At 43.5% G+C, this 20,800-nt stretch overlaps 1 protein-coding gene across 3 annotated transcripts in view; it reads right to left on the minus strand.

Annotated features, from left to right (window-relative positions):
• Positions 1–20,800, minus strand: part of DCDC2 (doublecortin domain containing 2) — a 401,802-nt gene that overhangs the window by 151,136 nt on the left and 229,866 nt on the right. For all 3 annotated transcript variants that reach the window (XM_063923248.1, XM_063923249.1, XM_063923251.1), the window contains one exon: positions 19,816–19,987. In XM_063923248.1, the coding sequence (XP_063779318.1) occupies positions 19,816–19,987 (172 nt within the window). The remainder of the gene's footprint in view (positions 1–19,815; positions 19,988–20,800) is intronic.

Genomic DNA, 20,800 nt, shown 5'->3' on the forward strand with positions numbered 1-20,800 from the left:
TAGCCTCTACTAGCTAGCAGAGGGACAGGACCATTGTAATAACAATCTTGAAAAAATGCGTTTGAGTTTGCCTAGAATGACACACTAAAGCACCAGCACCTTTGTCATGTGGGGCAATTATTTACTATAAAATAACAAAAAAAAAAGTTCTAATTTGTGATGCTTTGAATAATGCTTAACTGTGTTTTTATGTGTGTGTATATTTGTGTGTATAATTATATATATATATATATATATAGAGTTTTGTTATGCCCGGCACTCCCAATATATTATGATAGATCCGGGTGCCCTCCGCAGTAAATGATCCATACAGCAAAAGAAGAATGGCAGCGGCACTCCGTTTGAAATTGATGAAAAAAGTGTATTTCAAATTCAATAAAACATCACAGTGGTCACATATAGAACCAACGTTTCGGGGTCCTTGGACCCCTTTGTCAAGGCGTGAACAGTTCACGCCTTGACAAAGGGGTCCAAGGACCCCGAAACGTTGGTTCTATATGTGACCACTGTGATGTTTTATTGAATTTGAAATACACTTTTTTCATCAATTTCAAACGGAGTGCCGCTGCCATTCTTCTTTTGCTGTATATATATATATATATATATATATATATACCATACTAGTATGTGGGGCGGGCAATGTGAAAAAGATTGTGCTACTGTGAGGCATTATTTTGAATTGGTGGTACTTTTGTGTAGCCATGCCCCTTCCTTGTGAGGCCACACCCATTTTTGCGGCACGCGTGTCTTCGGCGTGCGCTAAGCGGGAGGAGTCGTGGAGGTGGTGAGTTCCCCCACCTCTCCAGGACCACTTTAAGCCCTGGAACAGAGAATGCACAATGGTCCCCGCCCCTGCAAGAAACTCTACTGTAGTTCATCTCCAAATTCTGTTTCTTTGTCTTCTTGGACAAATACTTTAAAAGGAAATGTAATAGGGCAGGTTTTTATGTGATAGTATTTGAAGAAGTGATTTTTTTTTTGAATTAAGAAAAATAAAAGTGTTACTTGACATTGAAATCACTGAAAAATCTGAACTTTTGCCAAATGGGGACCTAATAATTTTGCCATTCAGTATATAATGTTAGAAAGTAAAAAAATAGATTGTAAGCTTTCTTGCACAGGGAAACTTCAGTTATTATACCTTTCAAGTGACTGTTTCCCTTATTTTAAATCTGCACAGGAAATGCACTATTTAGGACTAAAATAAAACTTCTAAAAAGGAAAAGAGAAGGTGTTGCCAATCAGATTCTAGCAATCAAGTATAATATATGAAATGTTAGCTAGAATCTGATTGAGTGCTATGGGCAAAACATCCACTTTCCTTTCAATTAGTCTCTGTTCTAATTTGGAGTGCTAGATGTATTCGACTTTGTATAAACTGTATTATGATCATGTCCAGTGATCAAGTGTTGTATTATTTGGGGTTTGGTAATTGCACAACTAAAGGCATATGCCAAAACAACATATGTGGCAGTGTCCTATTAGCCACGATACCGCTTCGGCCAATCAAAATGTCTGGATATCGCAATGTAAAACCGATCGCCATTATCGCTGAATCCAATTAGAGGCCATTTTGATTGGCTGAAACGGGGATATATCCCCGATCCCATGTGTTATCGCAGTTCCGGAGTCCCCTAATTGCGCATAGCCGCCGGCGATATTATTAGCAAAGGAAAAGTAACTCTGCTATTAGGATACCGCCCATGTTTGACATTAATTTGTGGCTAGAATTTCTACAACAGAATGTGTCTGTTCAAACTGCTAGGACTTGTGTGAACATACGAACCAGTTTAAAATGTAATTTTTCTATTCTGATGTCTACCAGGTAACATATCTGAACAGTTAATTACTTGCTTAATTAAACCATTTATCATCTGGTTATGCTTCATAAAAATAGATTCACTGCAATAACATATGTGCAAATGTATTGAATTTTAATTAAAAGCTTTAAATGGGGTCACTGATACTCTGTATAATGAATGTATGACCCATCACAGATGTAAGGAGACAACTGTCAATGTCAACACTAACACACTGAAGAAAGGAAAAGGTCAAACAAGATTGTAAGAGAAAATAAAGGTCATCTGTCTAGTAATATTATATAAGTCTATCTCGATTTGCTTGTGCATTAGTATTAAAGTGAACTGAATACCTACACATAGTGAGGAGGCATTTTTAGGGCCTGATAAATATTTATGAGGATTCAGCCTATCAATTCATTAGGAACCAGAAAATGAGTGAGACATCTCATGGCCAGACATTCACTAGTGTCAATTGGGCTATTGAATGGAAGTATTGGATGAGGCTGATATTTGTTTAAAAAAAAAAAAGTAAGATGAAAAAACACATTTGCATTGTGTGCCATACAAGAACAAACCTAACAAGAATGGTCTCTCACCTGTCCCTGTGCCAAAGCCTATTTTATCTGCCTTGCATGCAGCATTTTGGGGAAATATCACATGGAAGACGGTGCTGTCTGTGGTTAGAGGCATTTGCACACCAAAAGGATATGCACAAAAAAGTTTAACAAGTGTACAGTATGGTGATTCTGATGTATCTCAAGGTGCGGCAAATTGAAAAGTTTTATTTGAACCTGGTGTATGTCAAGCATAAATGTGTGTATAAATAAGCTTTTCAATAGCATAGAGATGTGACTTGACAATGTTTATAGTAACTATTTGTACAATATAATAATGTTATGTGACACAAAGTGTCATATGGACAAGAGAGAATAGTGGGGGTGATTCAGGTGTGGTTGGATTTAGAAAAGCTGCGGCTTCCTTGGAAGCAGCAGAGACACTTACATATAGTAAAGCAGCTGGAGGTATCTGCAGGGCCGTCTTAACAGCAGTGTAGGCCCTGGGCACAGCAATGCACTGGGCCTCCTACCCATCCTCCAGCGGTAGGGGTGGGGGGTGCTTTGATGTCCCGCGGGCATCTTCCGCACAGCATGTAGGACCTGGAGCAGTAATTTCTGCTAATTACTCCTTTACTGCACAGATGGGGCTAAACGGTAGGAGGGGGCATTGGGCTAAATGAAGGGGCCCTGGTACATGACTTCCAGGGTGGTAGAGGGTGTTTAATACGCAGGAGAGGGGTGGATAGTGGAGTGGGCTTAATATTTATCATTTTCCGGTGGGATGGCAGATTGCTTGACTGCAGATATCTCAAGTTTCTGAAAATATATTTCTTAGCTTTGAATGGGATAAAAACCTAGAGAGTCCCACCTTTCAGGAGGTACTGGGGACTTTGGGATCAGAGTTCAGGAGCCAGAGCAATTCACCAATGAAAATCTAAAACTGCATATTAGGGGTGTGGAGCTGGAGCAGGGACCAGCTGCTTGAAGGCTGATATCTCTGGTTCTGGGCATAGTAGAGACAAGCTGTCAGTGTCCACCAACAGGTGAGAGTCACAGCTTTTGTATTATACCCTCAGAAAAACTAAGTCAGACAGACCCCAAGATATCTGGCTGGGAAGAGCAAGTAACAGGCTTGGATGGGTCCACTGCTTTCAAGTTGGATATCTCTGGTACCCTAGTGACGATTTTCAAAAATATGGTACCCCCGGAAAGAGGGGACCCTCAGCTATCAGCCTAGGGCCCTTATACACTTGGGGCCCTTGGGCAAGAGCCCATTGAGCCCATACAAAAATACAGCCCTGGGTATCTGGCATAAACAGACATGCATGTGTGATCCTCTGCTGTGTCTGGAAATGCAACATCGGATCACCTGCAACCAGGGCCCAATTAAGGTTTGTGGAGGCCCCAGGGCAACTAAGTTGCTGAGGCCCCAAGCCAATAAAACCACCACCAATAAAATTGACTGACTCTATTCCAAAGAGCCCTAGGTCTCCTTGCTTAGCTTTTTGCTCTCCTTAGGGCTCCTACTATGAGGTAAAAAGGTAAATATTTTTGCACAACACTTAAGGTCACTGGGAGAGCTGTTGGTCCCCTTTACACAGCAGATAAGCAGTTGCTGACTCTCAAGCTTTCCTTTAATGCAAGAGCCAAAATATCTATCTTTCTCTTTCTCCTATTGCTCTCTGAGAGGTTTGGCAATGTTTAGTTCAAGTGACAGGTTAACCTCTGATAATTGAGAAACTATCCACTCCTGACTGGAAATAGGTTGGGTAAGTACTTATATCTGAAATCTATATATATAAAAGGCAAATACCACTGATTTATCACAAAATTTCCTGAACCATAACGCTGGACTTCCCTGTCAGTGGCAGTTGCAGAGCAGTCTATTATTAAAACACACCCGGTAATATTTGGCAGTGTTTAAGGGTGGCAGTTGACGTGACTCCCCTATTTGAATAATGGAATGCTGTGCAACTGCCACTGGCACGGAAGTCCAGGAACAGAGCATTGTGTCCTCCCCCCTCCACGACTATCGCCGGCGACATCATGCAATCTTTACAGGCCCGGCTGGGCGGGTTGTCTTAACTCTCCTCTGTGAGGCGGGAATTCCCCCCTTTTAACTGCTTTGTGGGTGGAATATTGAAAAATCCCTTCATAGTGGGTGCCTACGCCACAAAGGTAGGCTACTGTCCAAATGTCAAGTTCCTAGTCCTTATGGTTCAGGAGATTTTGTGAAGAGTCAGTGGCATTTGCTATATATATATATATATATATATATATATATATATACAGTATATATATATAGCAAGGAATGTCCAGCACTCACAAAAACAAAGTACAAAAGCTGGTTGGGTGATTCAGGTGTGGTTGGATTTAGAAACGCTGCAGCATTTTATGTATATTAATATTTTAGCAAACTATTTTATTATATTAATGTTTTAGCAAACTATTTTTATTAGACACAAGGTACAAACCTTGCAGACTTAGTAGAGACTAGATATACTGTTTTTTGTATTTATGAGAGCAAAGGCAAAAAGATGAATAGATAAACAAATAAACAGTAAAGGAATTGGTGGGAAGAAAAAGGGGGTATAATAGGAAGGGGGTCATGTACAGGACACAGCTGACATAACAAATATGAAAAAAGAGGAGGTATGGGTTAGGTGCTACAGGGCAATAATAACACAGAGGTCATGTGATTCATTCCTCTTTAGCAACAAATGGATGTGCAAACAAAGTATTTCATGCAAGGCCACCAAAAGGCAGAGCGAGGCCTGGGTTCTGAAGGTGCATGGCAAAATTAAGGAGTCACCATGCCCCACCCGTAAGGGGGGCATCTGTCCCCCTCTGAAGTTGACCCAGGCTTCTCCAACAAGTCCAGTCCCAGGTAATCAGTACCTGCCCCCCTCCTCCTCTAGATGCCTTTAATTTCATGAGAAGGAGTGAACGATTAATATTAGTGGAGTGAGTTACCAAAATGTCTGACCTGGAAACCATCAAAAAGTTTCAGAGCCAGCACTGGATACTTTTTGCCTTTAATACCCATGCTGGACCAAAGCACTGACAATACATAAGAGTTCCCAGATAGAGGTTGGGGTTATCCCAAATAAGCACACGTCCCACACTTTTTGTAACAACTCAAAGAGTTGCAAGGTTTGGGAATTGCCTAAAGTGAGAAGAGGGATTACATGGCTAAAGCTTTAGTTTCAGTATCTCCCCTAAGTGATCCTAACTAGGGGAGCAAAGTTTGCTGCAATCTTTGCTTAACGGGTAGCCCAGTAGTAAAGTCTGGAGTACGGAAACTCCCTACCTCCAGGTGGGATGGGCTTTCTAAGGATTGTTTGCTTGATTGGGGGGGGCTTTGCATTCCTAACTAATTTAGAGACCTTGGTATCATATTTATCTTCTGGGGGAGCTATTAAAAAGTGGCCTCTTTCCTCTCATTGGGCCTGATACCAATGTTGATGGATTGAGAACACTGAACATGGATCCCGATGGCTACCATCAGCAGACGCATATCGTAATTGCATGGACAGTGATGGGGGGGGGGGGCTATCTGTTGGAGGACATGTTGGTAGTCATGACAGAGGCATGCTGGTGTTAGGGATTGCTTTGAAAGACACAGTTCAACTGGCATTGGCGGTCATGTACCATCGGACATTCTGGCTGCAGTTAAGGTTCGAGAGGGTTCGAGATTAGGGGGACATGTACTAAGCAGTGATAAAAGTGGAGAAGTGAGCCAGTGGAGAAGTCACCCATGGCAACCAATTAGCTGCTCTGTATATTTATATACTATGTAAATTATAAATGTTACGTCAATGCTGATTGGTTGTAATTAGTGATGAGCACCGGAAATTTTTCGGGTTTTGTGTTTTGGTTTTGGGTTCGGTTCCGCGGCCGTGTTTTGGGTTCGAACGCGTTTTGGCAAAACCTCACCGAATTTTTTTTGTCGGATTCGGGTGTGTTTTGGATTCGGGTGTTTTTTTCAAAAAACCCTAAAAAACAGCTTAAATCATAGAATTTGGGGGTCATTTTGATCCCAAAGTATTATTAACCTCAATAACCATAATTTCCACTCATTTTCAGTCTATTCTGAACACCTCACACCTCACAATATTATTTTTAGTCCTAAAATTTGCACCGAGGTCGCTGGATGACTAAGCTCAGCGACCCAAGTGGCCGACACAAACACCTGGCCCATCTAGGAGTGGCACTGCAGTGTCACGCAGGATGGCCCTTCCAAAAAACACCCCCCAAACAGCACATGACGCAAAGAAGAAAAAAAAAGAGGCGCAATGAGGTAGCTGTGTGAGTAAGCTAAGCGACCCTAGTGGCCGACACAAACACCTGGCCCATCTAGGAGTGGCACTGCAGTGTCACGCAGGATGGCCCTTCCAAAAAACACCCCCAAACAGCACATGACGCAAAGAAAAAAAGAGGCGCAATGAGGTAGCTGTGTGACTAAGATAAGCGACCCAAGTGGCCGACACAAACACCTGGCCCATCTAGGAGTGGCACTGCAGTGTCACGCAGGATGGCCCTTCCAAAAACTACTCCCCAAACAGCACATGACGCAAAGAAAAATGAAAGAAAAAAGAGGTGCAAGATGGAATTGTCCTTGGGCCCTCCCACCCACCCTTATGTTGTATAAACAGGACATGCACACTTTAACCAACCCATCATTTCAGTGACAGGGTCTGCCACACGACTGTGACTGAAATGACGGGTTGGTTTGGACCCCCACCAAAAAAGAAGCAATTAATCTCTCCTTGCACAAACTGGCTCTACAGAGGCAAGATGTCCACCTCATCATCATCCTCCGATATATCACCGTGTACATCCCCCTCCTCACAGATTATCAATTCGTCCCCACTGGAATCCACCATCTCAGCTCCCTGTGTACATTGTGGAGGCAATTGCTGCTGGTGAATGTCTCCACGGAGGAATTGATTATAATTCATTTTAATGAACATCATCTTCTCCACATTTTCTGGATGTAACCTCGTACGCCGATTGCTGACAAGGTGAGCGGCGGCACTAAACACTTTTTCGGAGTACACACTTGTGGGAGGGCAACTTAGGTAGAATAAAGCCAGTTTGTGCAAGGGCCTCCAAATTGCCTCTTTTTCCTGCCAGTATAAGTACGGATTGTCTGACGTGCCTACTTGGATGCGGTCACTCATATAATCCTCCACCATTCTTTCAATGGGGAGAGAATCATATGAAGTGACAGTAGACGACATGTCCGTAATCGTTGGCAGGTCCTTCAGTCCGGACCAGATGTCAGCATCAGCAGTCGCTCCAGACTGCCCTGCATCACCGCCAGCGGGTGGGCTCGGAATTCTGAGCCTTTTCCTCGCACCCCCCAGTTGCGGGAGAATGTGAAGGAGGAGATGTTGACAGGTCGCGTTCCGCTTGACTTGACAATTTTCTCACCAGCAGTTCTTTGAACCCCAGCAGACTTGTGTCTGCCGGAAAGAGAGATCCAAGGTAGGTTTTAAATCTAGGATCGAGCACGGTGGCCAAAATGTAGTGCTCTGATTTCAACAGATTGACCACCCGTGAATCCTTGTTAAGCGAATTAAGGGCTCCATCCACAAGTCCCACATGCCTAGCGGAATCGCTCTGTGTTAGCTCCTCCTTCAATGTCTCCAGCTTCTTCTGCAAAAGCCTGATGAGGGGAATGACCTGACTCAGGCTGGCAGTGTCTGAACTGACTTCACGTGTGGCAAGTTCAAAAGGTTGCAGAACCTTGCACAACGTTGAAATCATTCTCCACTGCGCTTGAGACAGGTGCATTCCACCTCCTATATCGTGCTCAGTTGTATAGGCTTGAATGGCCTTTTGCTGCTCCTCCAACCTCTGAAGCATATAGAGGGTTGAATTCCACCTCGTTACCACTTCTTGCTTCAGATGATGGCAGGGCAGGTTCAGGCGTTTTTGGTGGTGCTCCAGTCTTCTGTACGTGGTGCCTGTACGCCGAAAGTGTGCCGCAATTCTTCTGGCCACCGACAGCATCTCTTGCACGCCCCTCTCGTTTTTTAAATAATTCTGCACCACCAAATTCAAGGTATGTGCAAAACATGGGACGTGCTGGAATTTGCCCAGATTTAATGCACACACAATATTGCTGGCGTTGTCCGATGCCACAAATCCACAGGAGAGTCCAATTGGGGTAAGCCATTCTGCGATGATCTTCCTCAGTTGCCGTAAGAGGTTTTCAGCTGTGTGCGTATTCTGGAAAGCGGTGATACAAAGCGTAGCCTGCCTAGGAAAGAGTTGGCGTTTGCGAGATGCTGCTACTGGTGCCGCCGCTGCTGTTCTTGCGGCGGGAGTCAATACATCTACCCAGTGGGCTGTCACAGTCATATAGTCCTGAGTCTGCCCTGCTCCACTTGTCCACATGTCCGTGGTTAAGTGGACATTGGGTACAACTGCATTTTTTAGGACACTGGTGAGTCTTTTTCTGAGGTCTGTGTACATTTTCGGTATCGCCTGCCTAGAGAAATGGAACCTAGATGGTATTTGGTACCGGGGAGACAGTACCTCCAACAAGTCTCTAGTTGGCTCTGCAGTAATGATGGATACCGGAACCACGTTTCTCACCGCCCAGGATGCCAAGGCCTCAGTTATCCGCTTTGCAGCAGGATGACTGCTGTGATATTTCATCTTCCTCGCAAAGGACTGTTGGACAGTCAATTGCTTGGTGGAAGTAGTAAAAGTGGTCTTACGACTTCCCCTCTGGGATGACCATCGACTCCCAGCAGCAACAACAGCAGCGTCAGCAGCAGTAGGCGTTACACGCAAGGATGCATCGGAGGAATCCCAGGCAGGAGAGGACTCGTCAGAATTGCCAGTGACATGGCCTGCAGGACTATTGGCATTCCTGGGGAAGGAGGAAATTGACACTGAGGGAGTTGGTGGGGTGGTTTGCGTGAGCTTGGTAACAAGAGGAAGGGATTTACTGGTCAGTGGACTGCTTCCGCTGTCGCCCAAAGTTTTTGAACTTGTCACTGACTTATGATGAATGCGCTGCAGGTGACGTATAAGGGAGGATGTTCCGAGGTGGTTAACGTCCTTACCCCTACTTATTACAGCTTGACAAAGGCAACACACGGCTTGACAAATGTTGTCTGCATTTCTGTTGAAATACTTCCACACTGAAGAGCTGATTTTTTTGGTATTTTCACCAGGCATGTCAATGGCCATATTCCTCCCACGGACAACAGGTGTCTCCCCGGGTGCCTGACTTAAACAAACCACCTCACCATCAGAATCCTCCTGGTCAATTTCCTCCCCAGCGCCAGCAACACTCATATCCTCCTCATCCTGGTGTACTTCAACACTGACATCTTCAATCTGACTATCAGGAACTGGACTGCGGGTGCTCCTTCCAGCACTTGCAGGGGGCGTGCAAATGGTGGAAGGCGCATGCTCTTCACGTCCAGTGTTGGGAAGGTCAGGCATCGCAACCGACACAATTGGACTCTCCTTGTGGATTTGTGATTTCGAAGAACGCACAGTTCTTTGCTGTGCTTTTGCCAGCTTAAGTCTTTTTTTCATTTTTCTAGCGAGAGGCTGAGTGCTTCCATCCTCATGTGAAGCTGAACCACTAGCCATGAACATAGGCCAGGGCCTCAGTCGTTCCTTGCCACTCCGTGTGGTAAATGGCATATTGGCAAGTTTACGCTTCTCCTCCGACGATTTTATTTTAGATTTTTGAGTCCTTTTTTTACTGATATTTGGTGTTTTGGATTTTACATGCTCTGTACTATGACATTGGGCATCGGCCTTGGCAGACGACGTTGATGGCATTTCATCGTCTCGGCCATGACTAGTGGCAGCAGCTTCAGCACGAGGTGGAAGTGGATCTTGATCTTTCCCTATTTTTGGAACCTCAACATTTTTGTTCTCCATATTTTAATAGGCACAACTAAAAGGCACCTCAGGTAAACAATGGAGATGGATGGATACTAGTATACTTATGGATGACGAGCGACTGCTGACACAGAGATAGCTACAGCCGTGGACTACCGTACTGCGTCTGCTAGTATAGACTGGATGATAATGATATAAAAAATATATATATATCACTACTGCAGGACAGGTATATATTGTATAATGACGGACCTGCTGGACACTGTCAGCACTGCAGACTCCTAAACTACTAGTATGAAGAAGATAGAAAAAAAAAAAAAACACCACAGGTAGGTATACAATTATGGACGAGCGACTGCCAGTGCCGACACAGAGGTAGCTACAGCCGTGGACTACCGTACTGCGTCTGCTAGTATAGACTGGATGATAATGATATAAAAAATATATATATATCACTACTGCAGGACAGGTATATATTATATAATGACGGACCTGCTGGACACTGTCAGCACTGCAGACTCCTAAACTACTAGTATGAAGATAGAAAAAAAAAAAACCACCACAGGTAGGTATACAATTATGGACGAGCGACTGCCGACACAGAGGTAGCTACAGCCGTGGACTACCGTACTGCGTCTGCTAGTATAGACTGGATGATAATGATATAAAAAATATATATATATCACTACTGCAGGACAGGTATATATTGTATAATGACGGATCTGCTGGACACTGTCAGCACTGCAGACTCCTAAACTACTAGTATGAAGAAGATAGAAAAAAAAACACACCACAGGTAGGTATACAATTATGGACGAGCGACTGCCAGTGCCGACACAGAGGTAGCTACAGCCGTGGACTACCGTACTGCGTCTGCTAGTATAGACTGGATGATAATGATATAAAAAATATATATATATCACTACTGCAGGACAGGTATATATTGTATAATGACGGACCTGCTGGACACTGTCAGCACTGCAGACTCCTAAACTACTAGTATGAAGAAGATAGAAAGAAAAAAAAACACCACAGGTAGGTATACAATTATGGACGAGCGACTGCCGACACAGAGGTAGCTACAGCCGTGGACTACCGTACTGCGTCTGCTAGTATAGACTGGATGATAATGATATAAAAAATATATATATATATCACTACTGCAGGACAGGTATATATTGTATAATGACGGACCTGCTGGACACTGTCAGCACTGCAGACTCCTAAACTACTAGTATGAAGAAGATAGAAAAAAAAAAACCACCACAGGTAGGTATACAATTATGGCCGAGCGACTGCCGACACAGAGGTAGCTACAGCCGTGGACTACCGTACTGCGTCTGCTAGTATAGACTGGATGATAATGATATCAAAAATATATATATATCACTACTGCAGGACAGGTATATATTGTATAATGACGGACCTGCTGGACACTGTCAGCACTGCAGACTCCTAAACTACTAGTATGAAGAAGATAGAAATATAATGAATGACGGACCTGCTGGACACTGTCAGCAGAATGCGTTTATAGAATTTAAAAAAAAAACACCACACGAGTGTTTAACTTTTTCAGGCAGACAATATACTGGTGGTCACTGCTGGTCAGTCACACTGGCACTCTGGCAGCAAAAGTGTGCACTGTTAAATATGTACTCCTGCTATAACTGCTCCCCAGTCTCCCCCACAATTAAGCTGTGTGAGCAGTGAGCACTACTCAGCACAGTCAGATATACATAGATGATATTATCATGCAGCACACTGAGGCTGAGCACAGATATGGTATGTGACTGTGTATCGTTTTTTTTCAGGCAGAGAACGGATTATATTAAATAATAAATAAAACCGATGGTCACTAGTATAACTATCAGCAAAACTCTGCACTCTCTGAGTACTCCTAATGCTCCAGTAAATCAAGTGTCTCACTCTCTATCTAAACGGAGAGGACGCCAGCCACGTCCTCTACCTATCAATCTCAATGCACGTGTGAAAATGGCGGCGACGCGCGGCTCCTTATATAGAATCCGAGTCTCGCGATAGAATACGAGCCTCGCGAGAATCCGACAGCGGGATGATGACGTTCGGGCGCGCTCGGGTTAGCCGAGCAAGGCGGGAAGATCCGAGTCTGCCTCGGACCCGTGTAAAAAGCGTGAAGTTCGGGGGGGGTTCGGTTTCCGAGAAACCGAACCCGCTCATCACTAGTTGTAATGTCAACATTTTGTAAAACACCCCTTCCTATCCTGGTCTCTGAATAAGACTACCATAAACTGAAAATTCTCCAACCCTAGACCCAGACTGATGTGGTTCTTTAGCACACCCAGTGCACTTATTCAGAACTAAATGAAGTCATCATACCTTTATACTCATTCATACCAGTTATTTTCTATAAAGCCATGCAGGCATATCAGATGGCTAGAAATTGGATGAAGAGCTGGAGACAATATTCCCTATTGATTGTAAAGAATAGATGTTAGAACTTGGGGGGGGGGGGGGCATTCACTACATATACTGTACACACAAATCTAGATTTAATTCTGGCCATACACTCGGTCGATATTGTGTACGAATACACGATATCGGCCCATCATTCGACCCATCACATGAATATTGTGCATGTTTTGGGTGCGAATATGATGCGATGCATGCCCCACGGGTTGTATTTTGCATCAACTGATCATATGTGCTGCACATATGATCACTCAATCCCGGCCACCAATTGCGGAGGTACGATGGATCGTTCGGTGCAAAAGCACTGTCTAATCTATCGCACGCCGAGGAGCTGGCGGGGGGGGGGGGGTTCATAGGACGGCCCACATCTAATGCGAATCGTCCTAATGTATGGGTGGCATAAGTTTATAATCAAAAAGAATACAAAAGTCAATTTTGTCAACTTCTAACCACTCTGAATTATTATTAATATTGTCGAATATTATAGATTCACAGAAATAAAGTGAAGAAAAGCAAACACAGAATCTGTGAAAAACAAAAATAACATACTCACTTCTAGTCAGGAACAATTACATTGTGAAAACCGAAGAGACATTGAGGGGGTGCAGATTTAGGGTTATGAATAATCCCATATGTACCGTACCAAATGTTACAAAAATTACTTCTAGTAAATGGAAGACAATATATATCAAGTTTATATACGGTTACAACACAAGAGCATAAGTAGATAAAATATACTAACAAAGTAGGAATGTGATTGCTAAAAAAAATGGCTATGGGTTTATTCAGGTGTCCAGAGAGACAACAGAGAACAAACAAACTCAATTTCTTACAATTGTAGACGTAAGCGCTAGAACTTAAATTGATCAAGAAATACCGTTTTACCCTTGTGACCAACGCAAAATACTTTACTCTTTATCATTATTCCTTCTGGTATTAGTGGAGATAGCAGAATCCTTTTATTTCATAGAAAATTGACAGAAGAACAAGGTGATGAATATAAAATTGAATCATACTGTATAAAGCAAAATAAGGATTAAAAAAAATCAATTGGACAAAGTACAGAACTAATTCTAGGCCATTAGGCGAGTGGTGCTTTTATTTTGTTATGTTTTTCATTACTTATTATAGATGAAATGGCTCCAGGCAGCAGCCTCTTTCTCTTTTATGTGTGTTAAACTCCAATTGTACACAGCCTAATTGTCCAACACAGTAAAGAGTTTCACTAACAAGTCAGTGTGCTAACGTGCAGGGTTTCTTTTTTATTGTCTACTGCAATTAAACTTTTTTTTATGGAGGTCTGTCTCCATGTGATTTAATTACGGCATTCACAGATACTCCTTGTGTCTAAGGTAAAGCTGCCGTCCCTGCGGCATGCCATGAAATCTAGTGCAATCAATTAGCCAGAAATAAAAATAAATCTAAACAAACAAAAACATTTTGCTAGTGCTTAATTTGAAAAGATTTTTTTTTTTGTTGGAAAGGGAATGCTTTGTGCTTTCTCTCTTCATTACATGGCAGGCACTTACGGAGTTGCGTCACTGCAGCCTCCTCCAACCAAGATACCAAGATCGCTACTGCGCAGGTGTTGAGTCTCCACGTTATATTCGCTATCTGTCCTCCATAGCAAGAGGACATCCTTCTGAGTGGCAGTTCCACATACCAGAAACTGTACTACACAATGGCAGCACTACAACCATTGTATGTATACACAGGTGTGTGCTATACCATCTACACACACCACCTGCATTAACACTGAAGCCCCTGTCTTACTACTGTATGTGTATGCTTGCATGAACCCTGTGTTACCAGCATCCTAATACCTGCCAATTAATAACCAATAAGCCTGGTTAAGTTATCTGCTGCATGAACTGACCTCCATCGCACATTGCTGACACCTATCTGCACCATAACTTATGCCAATATTTCTGCATACAGATTACAGTAATCTCCAAACATTTAAAAAAAATGTCAGAACAAGATCCCCAGTGAAACAGTCATTGCATCATTAAAAAGTAATTAGCTCCTCTATGTGATATAAGTATTTGTCAACTGAGACTAAGTGGAACCTTATGAATATTTACATTAAGCTACAAGTAAAGCTCTTCATATTTGATTTTAAAATACCACTAAACATAAAACACAAGCTGCCTTCCATAACAGTAAGACCTTTAGTGGAAACTGAAATACTGAGATACAGCCATGATTTGCGGTGGAAGATTCTTCTTATATAAAACGTGCTGGTTCTGGTTAAAGTTTATTAGTGAATTTCTCTAAAGCTGACCTCACAGATTATACAGTAATACAGGCAGTGTCGGACTGGGGCATGTAGGGCCCACCGGGGGAATGCAGTGGTAGAGGCCCGTGTTTAGGGGTGTGGCCAGACCACAGAGTGGGTGTGGCCTACCACCTCATTGGTTGGACTAACCATTAGAGAGTGCAACGTCTGGGCCCCTTCATAAGTATATACAGTAAATTCAGCTGCTGCATGCATGATAATGTACCAGATTAATAACAGATTAATAACAGCAATGCACTGTAGAAAATACACCATAGTCCAGTATAAGGTAACATATGTATGATGTATAATTCAAGTGCACAGTATGGAACCTGATCCTTAGAGCAGGAGGTGGGCCCCCAGGCAGTGGGGCCCACTGGTGGTTTCCCCTGTACCCCTGTGGGCCAGTCCAAGCCTGAATACAGGTATCTATACCTGTATCTATACAGTTAGTCAGGCATCTATACCTGTATCTATACAGTTATCTATATCAAGCACGTTGTCCATATTCCCAACTTGTGTAGCTCTAAAACGGGCTCAATGTACAGTAATAATGTTAACTTAATTTGAATGCAACAATGATAATAAATACAAACACAATTTTATATTTATCAGGCAGTTGACTGCGGTGGTCTAGGTGCACCTTCTTCCTTTTGAACTAATTGCTCTGAAGGAAGCATACATAAGTTCTGCAGTGTTCCGTGATCCAAGAGCCAGTGTCAGATAGATGACAAGTCTGCACTAAACTTCATAGCAAATGTAAATATAATGCTAAACTTCAATTAAGGTACATACACATTTACAAAAGTGTGTGTAAATATTATGGGGTACTGTAGATTTAATAAAGCTTCTAAAACAGACAATTGGTGGTGTTGGCCATTGCAACCAATCAGCTTCAATCTATCATTTTCTAGGATGTAAAAGAGAAATGCCAGGCAGAATCTGATTGGTTGCTATGGCCAGCACAACCACTTTTCATTTTTAGAAGCTATATTAAACTACCTTATAAGATATTAGTGATCCTTTAAGCAGGGGCGGAACTGTGGGAGGCAGTGGAGTCGGCTGCCGCCGGGCTCCTGACCTCAAGGGGGCACTTCTCCTCCACTGTCTCCCACTGACGATCGCTCGCTGCTACTTTTTTTTAATGATTCTTACAGACGGAGGAGCTGTGTCCGTGACACAGAAGCTGCCTCCTGTATATACAGAGAGCTAGTACTGGCTGCAGCTAGGAGGAGGTCCAGAGCACAGCTCCTCCCGGGCCCTTCCAGGGCCCTTCCAGTTAAGCAAGCCAGCCGAGTGAAGCTCTGTGTTCCTTCATCAGGCTGATGATAGCCAAAGGTAGGTACTGGCCTCAAGCTGCACTGTGGTGGGGAAGGTGTAGTTGGGGTTGCTGGTGGGCTTTGATAAATGTTGGAAGCACTGTGTTTTGTGTGTGCATGTTTTAAGTGAGGTGTGTGAGTGTTTTTAAGTAAAGTTGTGTTCAAGTAAAAGAGGCATGTGTGTGTGTAAGTGAGAGGCATGTGTGAGAGGCGTGTGTGTGTGTGTGTGTGTGTGTGTGTGTGTGTGTGTGTGTGTGTGTGTGTGTGTGTGCGTGTGTGTGCGTGTGTGTAAGTGAGAGGCATGTGTGAGTGGCATGTGTGTGTGAGGCATGTGTGTGTGTGTAAGTGAGAGGCATGTGTTTGAGAGGCATGTGTGTGTAAGTGAGAGGCGTGTGTAAGTGAGAGGCATATGTGTATGTGTGTGTGTGTGTAAGTGAGAGGCGTGTGTGTGTGTGTGTGTGTGTGTGTGTGTGTGTGTGTGTGTGTGTAAGTGAGGTGTGAGAGGCGTGTGTGTATAAGTGAGAGGCATGTGTGTGAGAGGCATGTGTGTGTGTAAGTGAGAGGCACGTGTGTGAGAGGCAAGGATTAAAGGAGGCATTTGAGCATTTCTACAGGACTATAGGGGTCATTCGCACCTGTTCGCACGCAGCGGTTTCTCGCTGTGGTGCGAACGGGTGCGGAATGTACATGCGCGGCGGATGCTGTGTGCGTGCACGACGTTGCCCGGCGACAGTGGTCGCCGGGTTACATTGCGCCTACCAACGGAAGCGGTTGCAGAGGCGACCGCTAAGAAGATTTACAGGAAGGAGGCATGGCAGGGCGGATCCGGACCGTTGGAGACCGTTTTCGGGGAGTGGTGAGTAAAACGCAGGCGTAAGCAACTGTGCGCACCCTCTTGGGTATAATCAGGGAGTATTTTGTGTGTAAATGTATGAAAATGTATACATCACAAAGTTCAGAAGATACTGGTTCCTTAATTCAAGGAACCACAGTGTTACAGTCCAAATTCAGTCCAATCCCCAATAGGCTCAATATTCGTTCTTTGTCTTATTCATTCAAATCCTCTCTCCTTTCTCCTGGTGGAATAATAACTCCATATAACCCAAAAACAGGAACAGAAGAAGGGGATATATAGTGTAATACAGTTTATTGATTTTTCCACAAAAATGTTATTAAAAATGCAACAAAATTGCATACAATGAATCCACCAATGACTAGGCAGAAAGGCGTACCGGATAGATAGGGGTGTCATACAATGCCCACCCAAACAAGCATAGTAATGTTCCACGGGTACCTCACGATTTCCTCAGGTGAGCTGATTGGGGAGACTGTAGCAGACCGGAAACTTTTATCTTTTGGATACTGCAGATCCAGAGAAAGACACGGCACCTGAGGAAATACACTCCCCCATAGGCGTAGACTATTGATCGCAGCAGCAGCTAAAAGTTGCTGGCTGCGATCAACTCAGAATGACCACCTATGTACAGAGCCCACACCTGGTCTGGGTACACGCTACCTTACAAATATATGGAGGGGTGTCCATTTCTGAATGTGTGCGTGTGTGTGTGTGTGTGTGTGTGTGTGTGTGTGTGTGTGTGTGTGTGTGTGTGTGTGTGTGTGAGAGAGGTGCATGTGTGTGTGTGTGTGTGTGTGTGTGTGTGTGTGTGTGTGTGTGTGTGTGAGAGGGGTGTGTGAGGCATGTGTGTGTGTACGTGAGAGGCGTGTGTGTAAGTGAGAGGCATGTGTGTGTTTTAGTGAAAGCGGCGTGAGTCTGTTTTTAAGTGAAGGAGGCGTGTGTGTGTGTGAGTGAAAGAGGCATGTGTGTGTTTTTAAGTGAAAGAGGAATGTGTGTGTTTGAGTGAAAGGCGTTTGTGTGTTAAAGTGAAAGAGGCGTGTGTGTGCTTTTAAGTGAATGAGGTGTTTGTGTGTTTTTTATATATATCGGCACACCGCTGCGCCAAAGCATCTCCATCGAGACCTGCTGGCGGGTGAGGGAGTACTGTAGGTGTACTATAAAAGTATGCTGGTATCTGTTTTTATTGTAATGACTGACTTGGAGTGCGTCCACTTTTTATGTGTATCTATATTACTATTGGGAAAGGTACCTGAGCACGCTACTACTGTTCACCCTGAGAGCCGGATAGTTACATATGGTATATGTGTGTATGGCCCTCATTCCGAGTTGTTCGCTCGCTAGCTGCTTTTAGCAGCATTGCACACGCTAGGCCGCCGCCCTCTGGGAGTGTATCTTAGCATAGCAGAATTGTGAACGAAAGATTAGCAGAATTGCGAATAAATAATTCTTAGCAGTTTCTGAGTAGCTTGAGACTTACTCCTACTCTGCGATCAGCTCAGCCCGTTTCGTTCCTGGTTTGACGTCACAAACACGCCCTGCGTTCGGCCAGCTACTCCCCCGTTTCTCCAGACACTCCTACGTTTTTCCCTGACGCGTCTGCGTTTTTTAGGCAACGCCGGGAAAACGCTGAGTTGCCGCCCAGAAATGCCCCTTTCCTGTCAATCATTTACCGAACACCAGTGCGACTGAAAAGCGCCGCAGACGCTACAGCAAAACAGCTAAGTTTTTAGAAAAATAGCTAAGTGCATGCGCTCTGCGTACCTTGCGCATGCACAGTTAGCAACTAATCGCAGTATAGCGAAAATCGGCAATGAGCGAACAACTCGGAATGACCCTCTATATGTAGGGGGGCACCAACATTTATCATGCCTCCGGGCGACTGGGACGAACTTACGCCACTGCCTTTAAGGAAATGTATTGATTCTTTCAAACTTTTAAAAATGTAACAAAAATATGCATAAGAATAAGGATTTGTAATCCTACTTAATGTTAAATTGGCTACCCTTTTCTAAATGCTTTAGCTGTCCTGATTGGTAATGTCCCTGCACCTAAATAAATTACAACTTGGTCGGAGGAACTGAGACTTACTATGCACTGATCAGATGATCATATAAAACAACCCATTGGTTAATTGCTTTCATTTTTTTTCACAAGAACTTGATTAGTTGCAGTGGGTTACAGGAACTTCCTACTGTGCACTAGTGTACATAGCTCACAGGGTCATCCAGTATAAGAAAACATCAACCATTTTCACATAGCTCACAGGGTCATCCAGTATAAGAAAACATCAACCCTTTTCACATAGCTCACAGGGTCATCCAGTATAAGAAAACATCAACCATTTTCTCATAGCTCACAGGGTCATCCAGTATAAGAAAACATCAACCATTTTCATTTTAGAGTTGATATTACTGTGTGTCACACTGGGCTTCTCAAGCTTTTTATTCTATTAACATGCTGTAAAGTAGATGGGCATGTCAAAGGCATTAGAGTATGTGGCAAGCCTACAGACTACTGGTCAACCTAGTCTTTGTAGATGCCACATAAGAATACATACCAGCAAAAGTCAACATTAGTAATCTTTATCATGCATATTACTATACAGATTAAACAGTTTAAACAGTTATAGGTTAATCCAGCGTGAAAATGATGTCATTCTACTGGGTCAATTACTCACCAGTCTCATGGTAGACAATGTTGTTGTTCATTCTTCTTGTCTGTATCACTCTGACAGGTTTGGTAATTATTTGAGACTCTGTAGTTTTCTTTCCCTTCGGTGGTTGCGGAGATATAAGAGTATCTACAGCATCAGTGGAACCTCCAGTAGATTTAATGTTGCGTTCGTGTCTCTGTCAGCAAAATCACAGCATTACCATAGAATGTCAGACACATACATATACCTGTTTGTGCATACAGTATCAGGCCCAATGGATACAGCCGCTAATGATAATAACTGAACATCATAAAATTACAATGTTGCATCTTTAATATCATATAATGTATCATGGAATTTACAGAGCAAATCTACATACCATGAAAGCAATAGGCACGTTTTTTCCAATGACCACCTTAGCTTAAAAAAATACATGGTACAAAAATTCAAAGAACCACAGCCTAACCCTAACCTTCCCTTGTGGTGCCTAACCATAACCCTCCCTCCTCACAGTTTAACCCTAACCTCCCCCCCCCCTTCCCCCGCAGCCTAAACCTAACCTTTCTCCCCACCTCAACACCCCATGGCTTACCTCTCTGCAGTCCCAGCTGTACTTTGTTCAGGATCCCAGTGTTTGGGATCCCGGCACCAGCATTGCGATCCATGTCCGGATCCCAGTGTCGGTATTCCGTGCAGTGTCTGTATTCTGGCTGCCGGGATCCCGAACAACAGGATCCCAGACCGGATACCATTTTAAATATTCCATTACAAAATGCAAAGGGATTGTAATGACTCAAAATTAAAAAAAAAATTGTTGCATACCACCTGATACCTAATCTAGGAGCAATCCCTGCAATCTCTACCGAAAATATCTGGAGCACTGTCACTAGAGCGTTAATGCAAGCAGCTAGGAAAACTCTTACTGGTGCCTAAAGTTGATTGGAAACAAGCAACTGTATAGCATCCACACACACACACACACGCACACACACACACACACACACACACA

Source organism: Pseudophryne corroboree, chromosome 5, assembly GCF_028390025.1.
Source record: "Pseudophryne corroboree isolate aPseCor3 chromosome 5, aPseCor3.hap2, whole genome shotgun sequence".
Taxonomy (NCBI): domain Eukaryota; kingdom Metazoa; phylum Chordata; class Amphibia; order Anura; family Myobatrachidae; genus Pseudophryne; species Pseudophryne corroboree.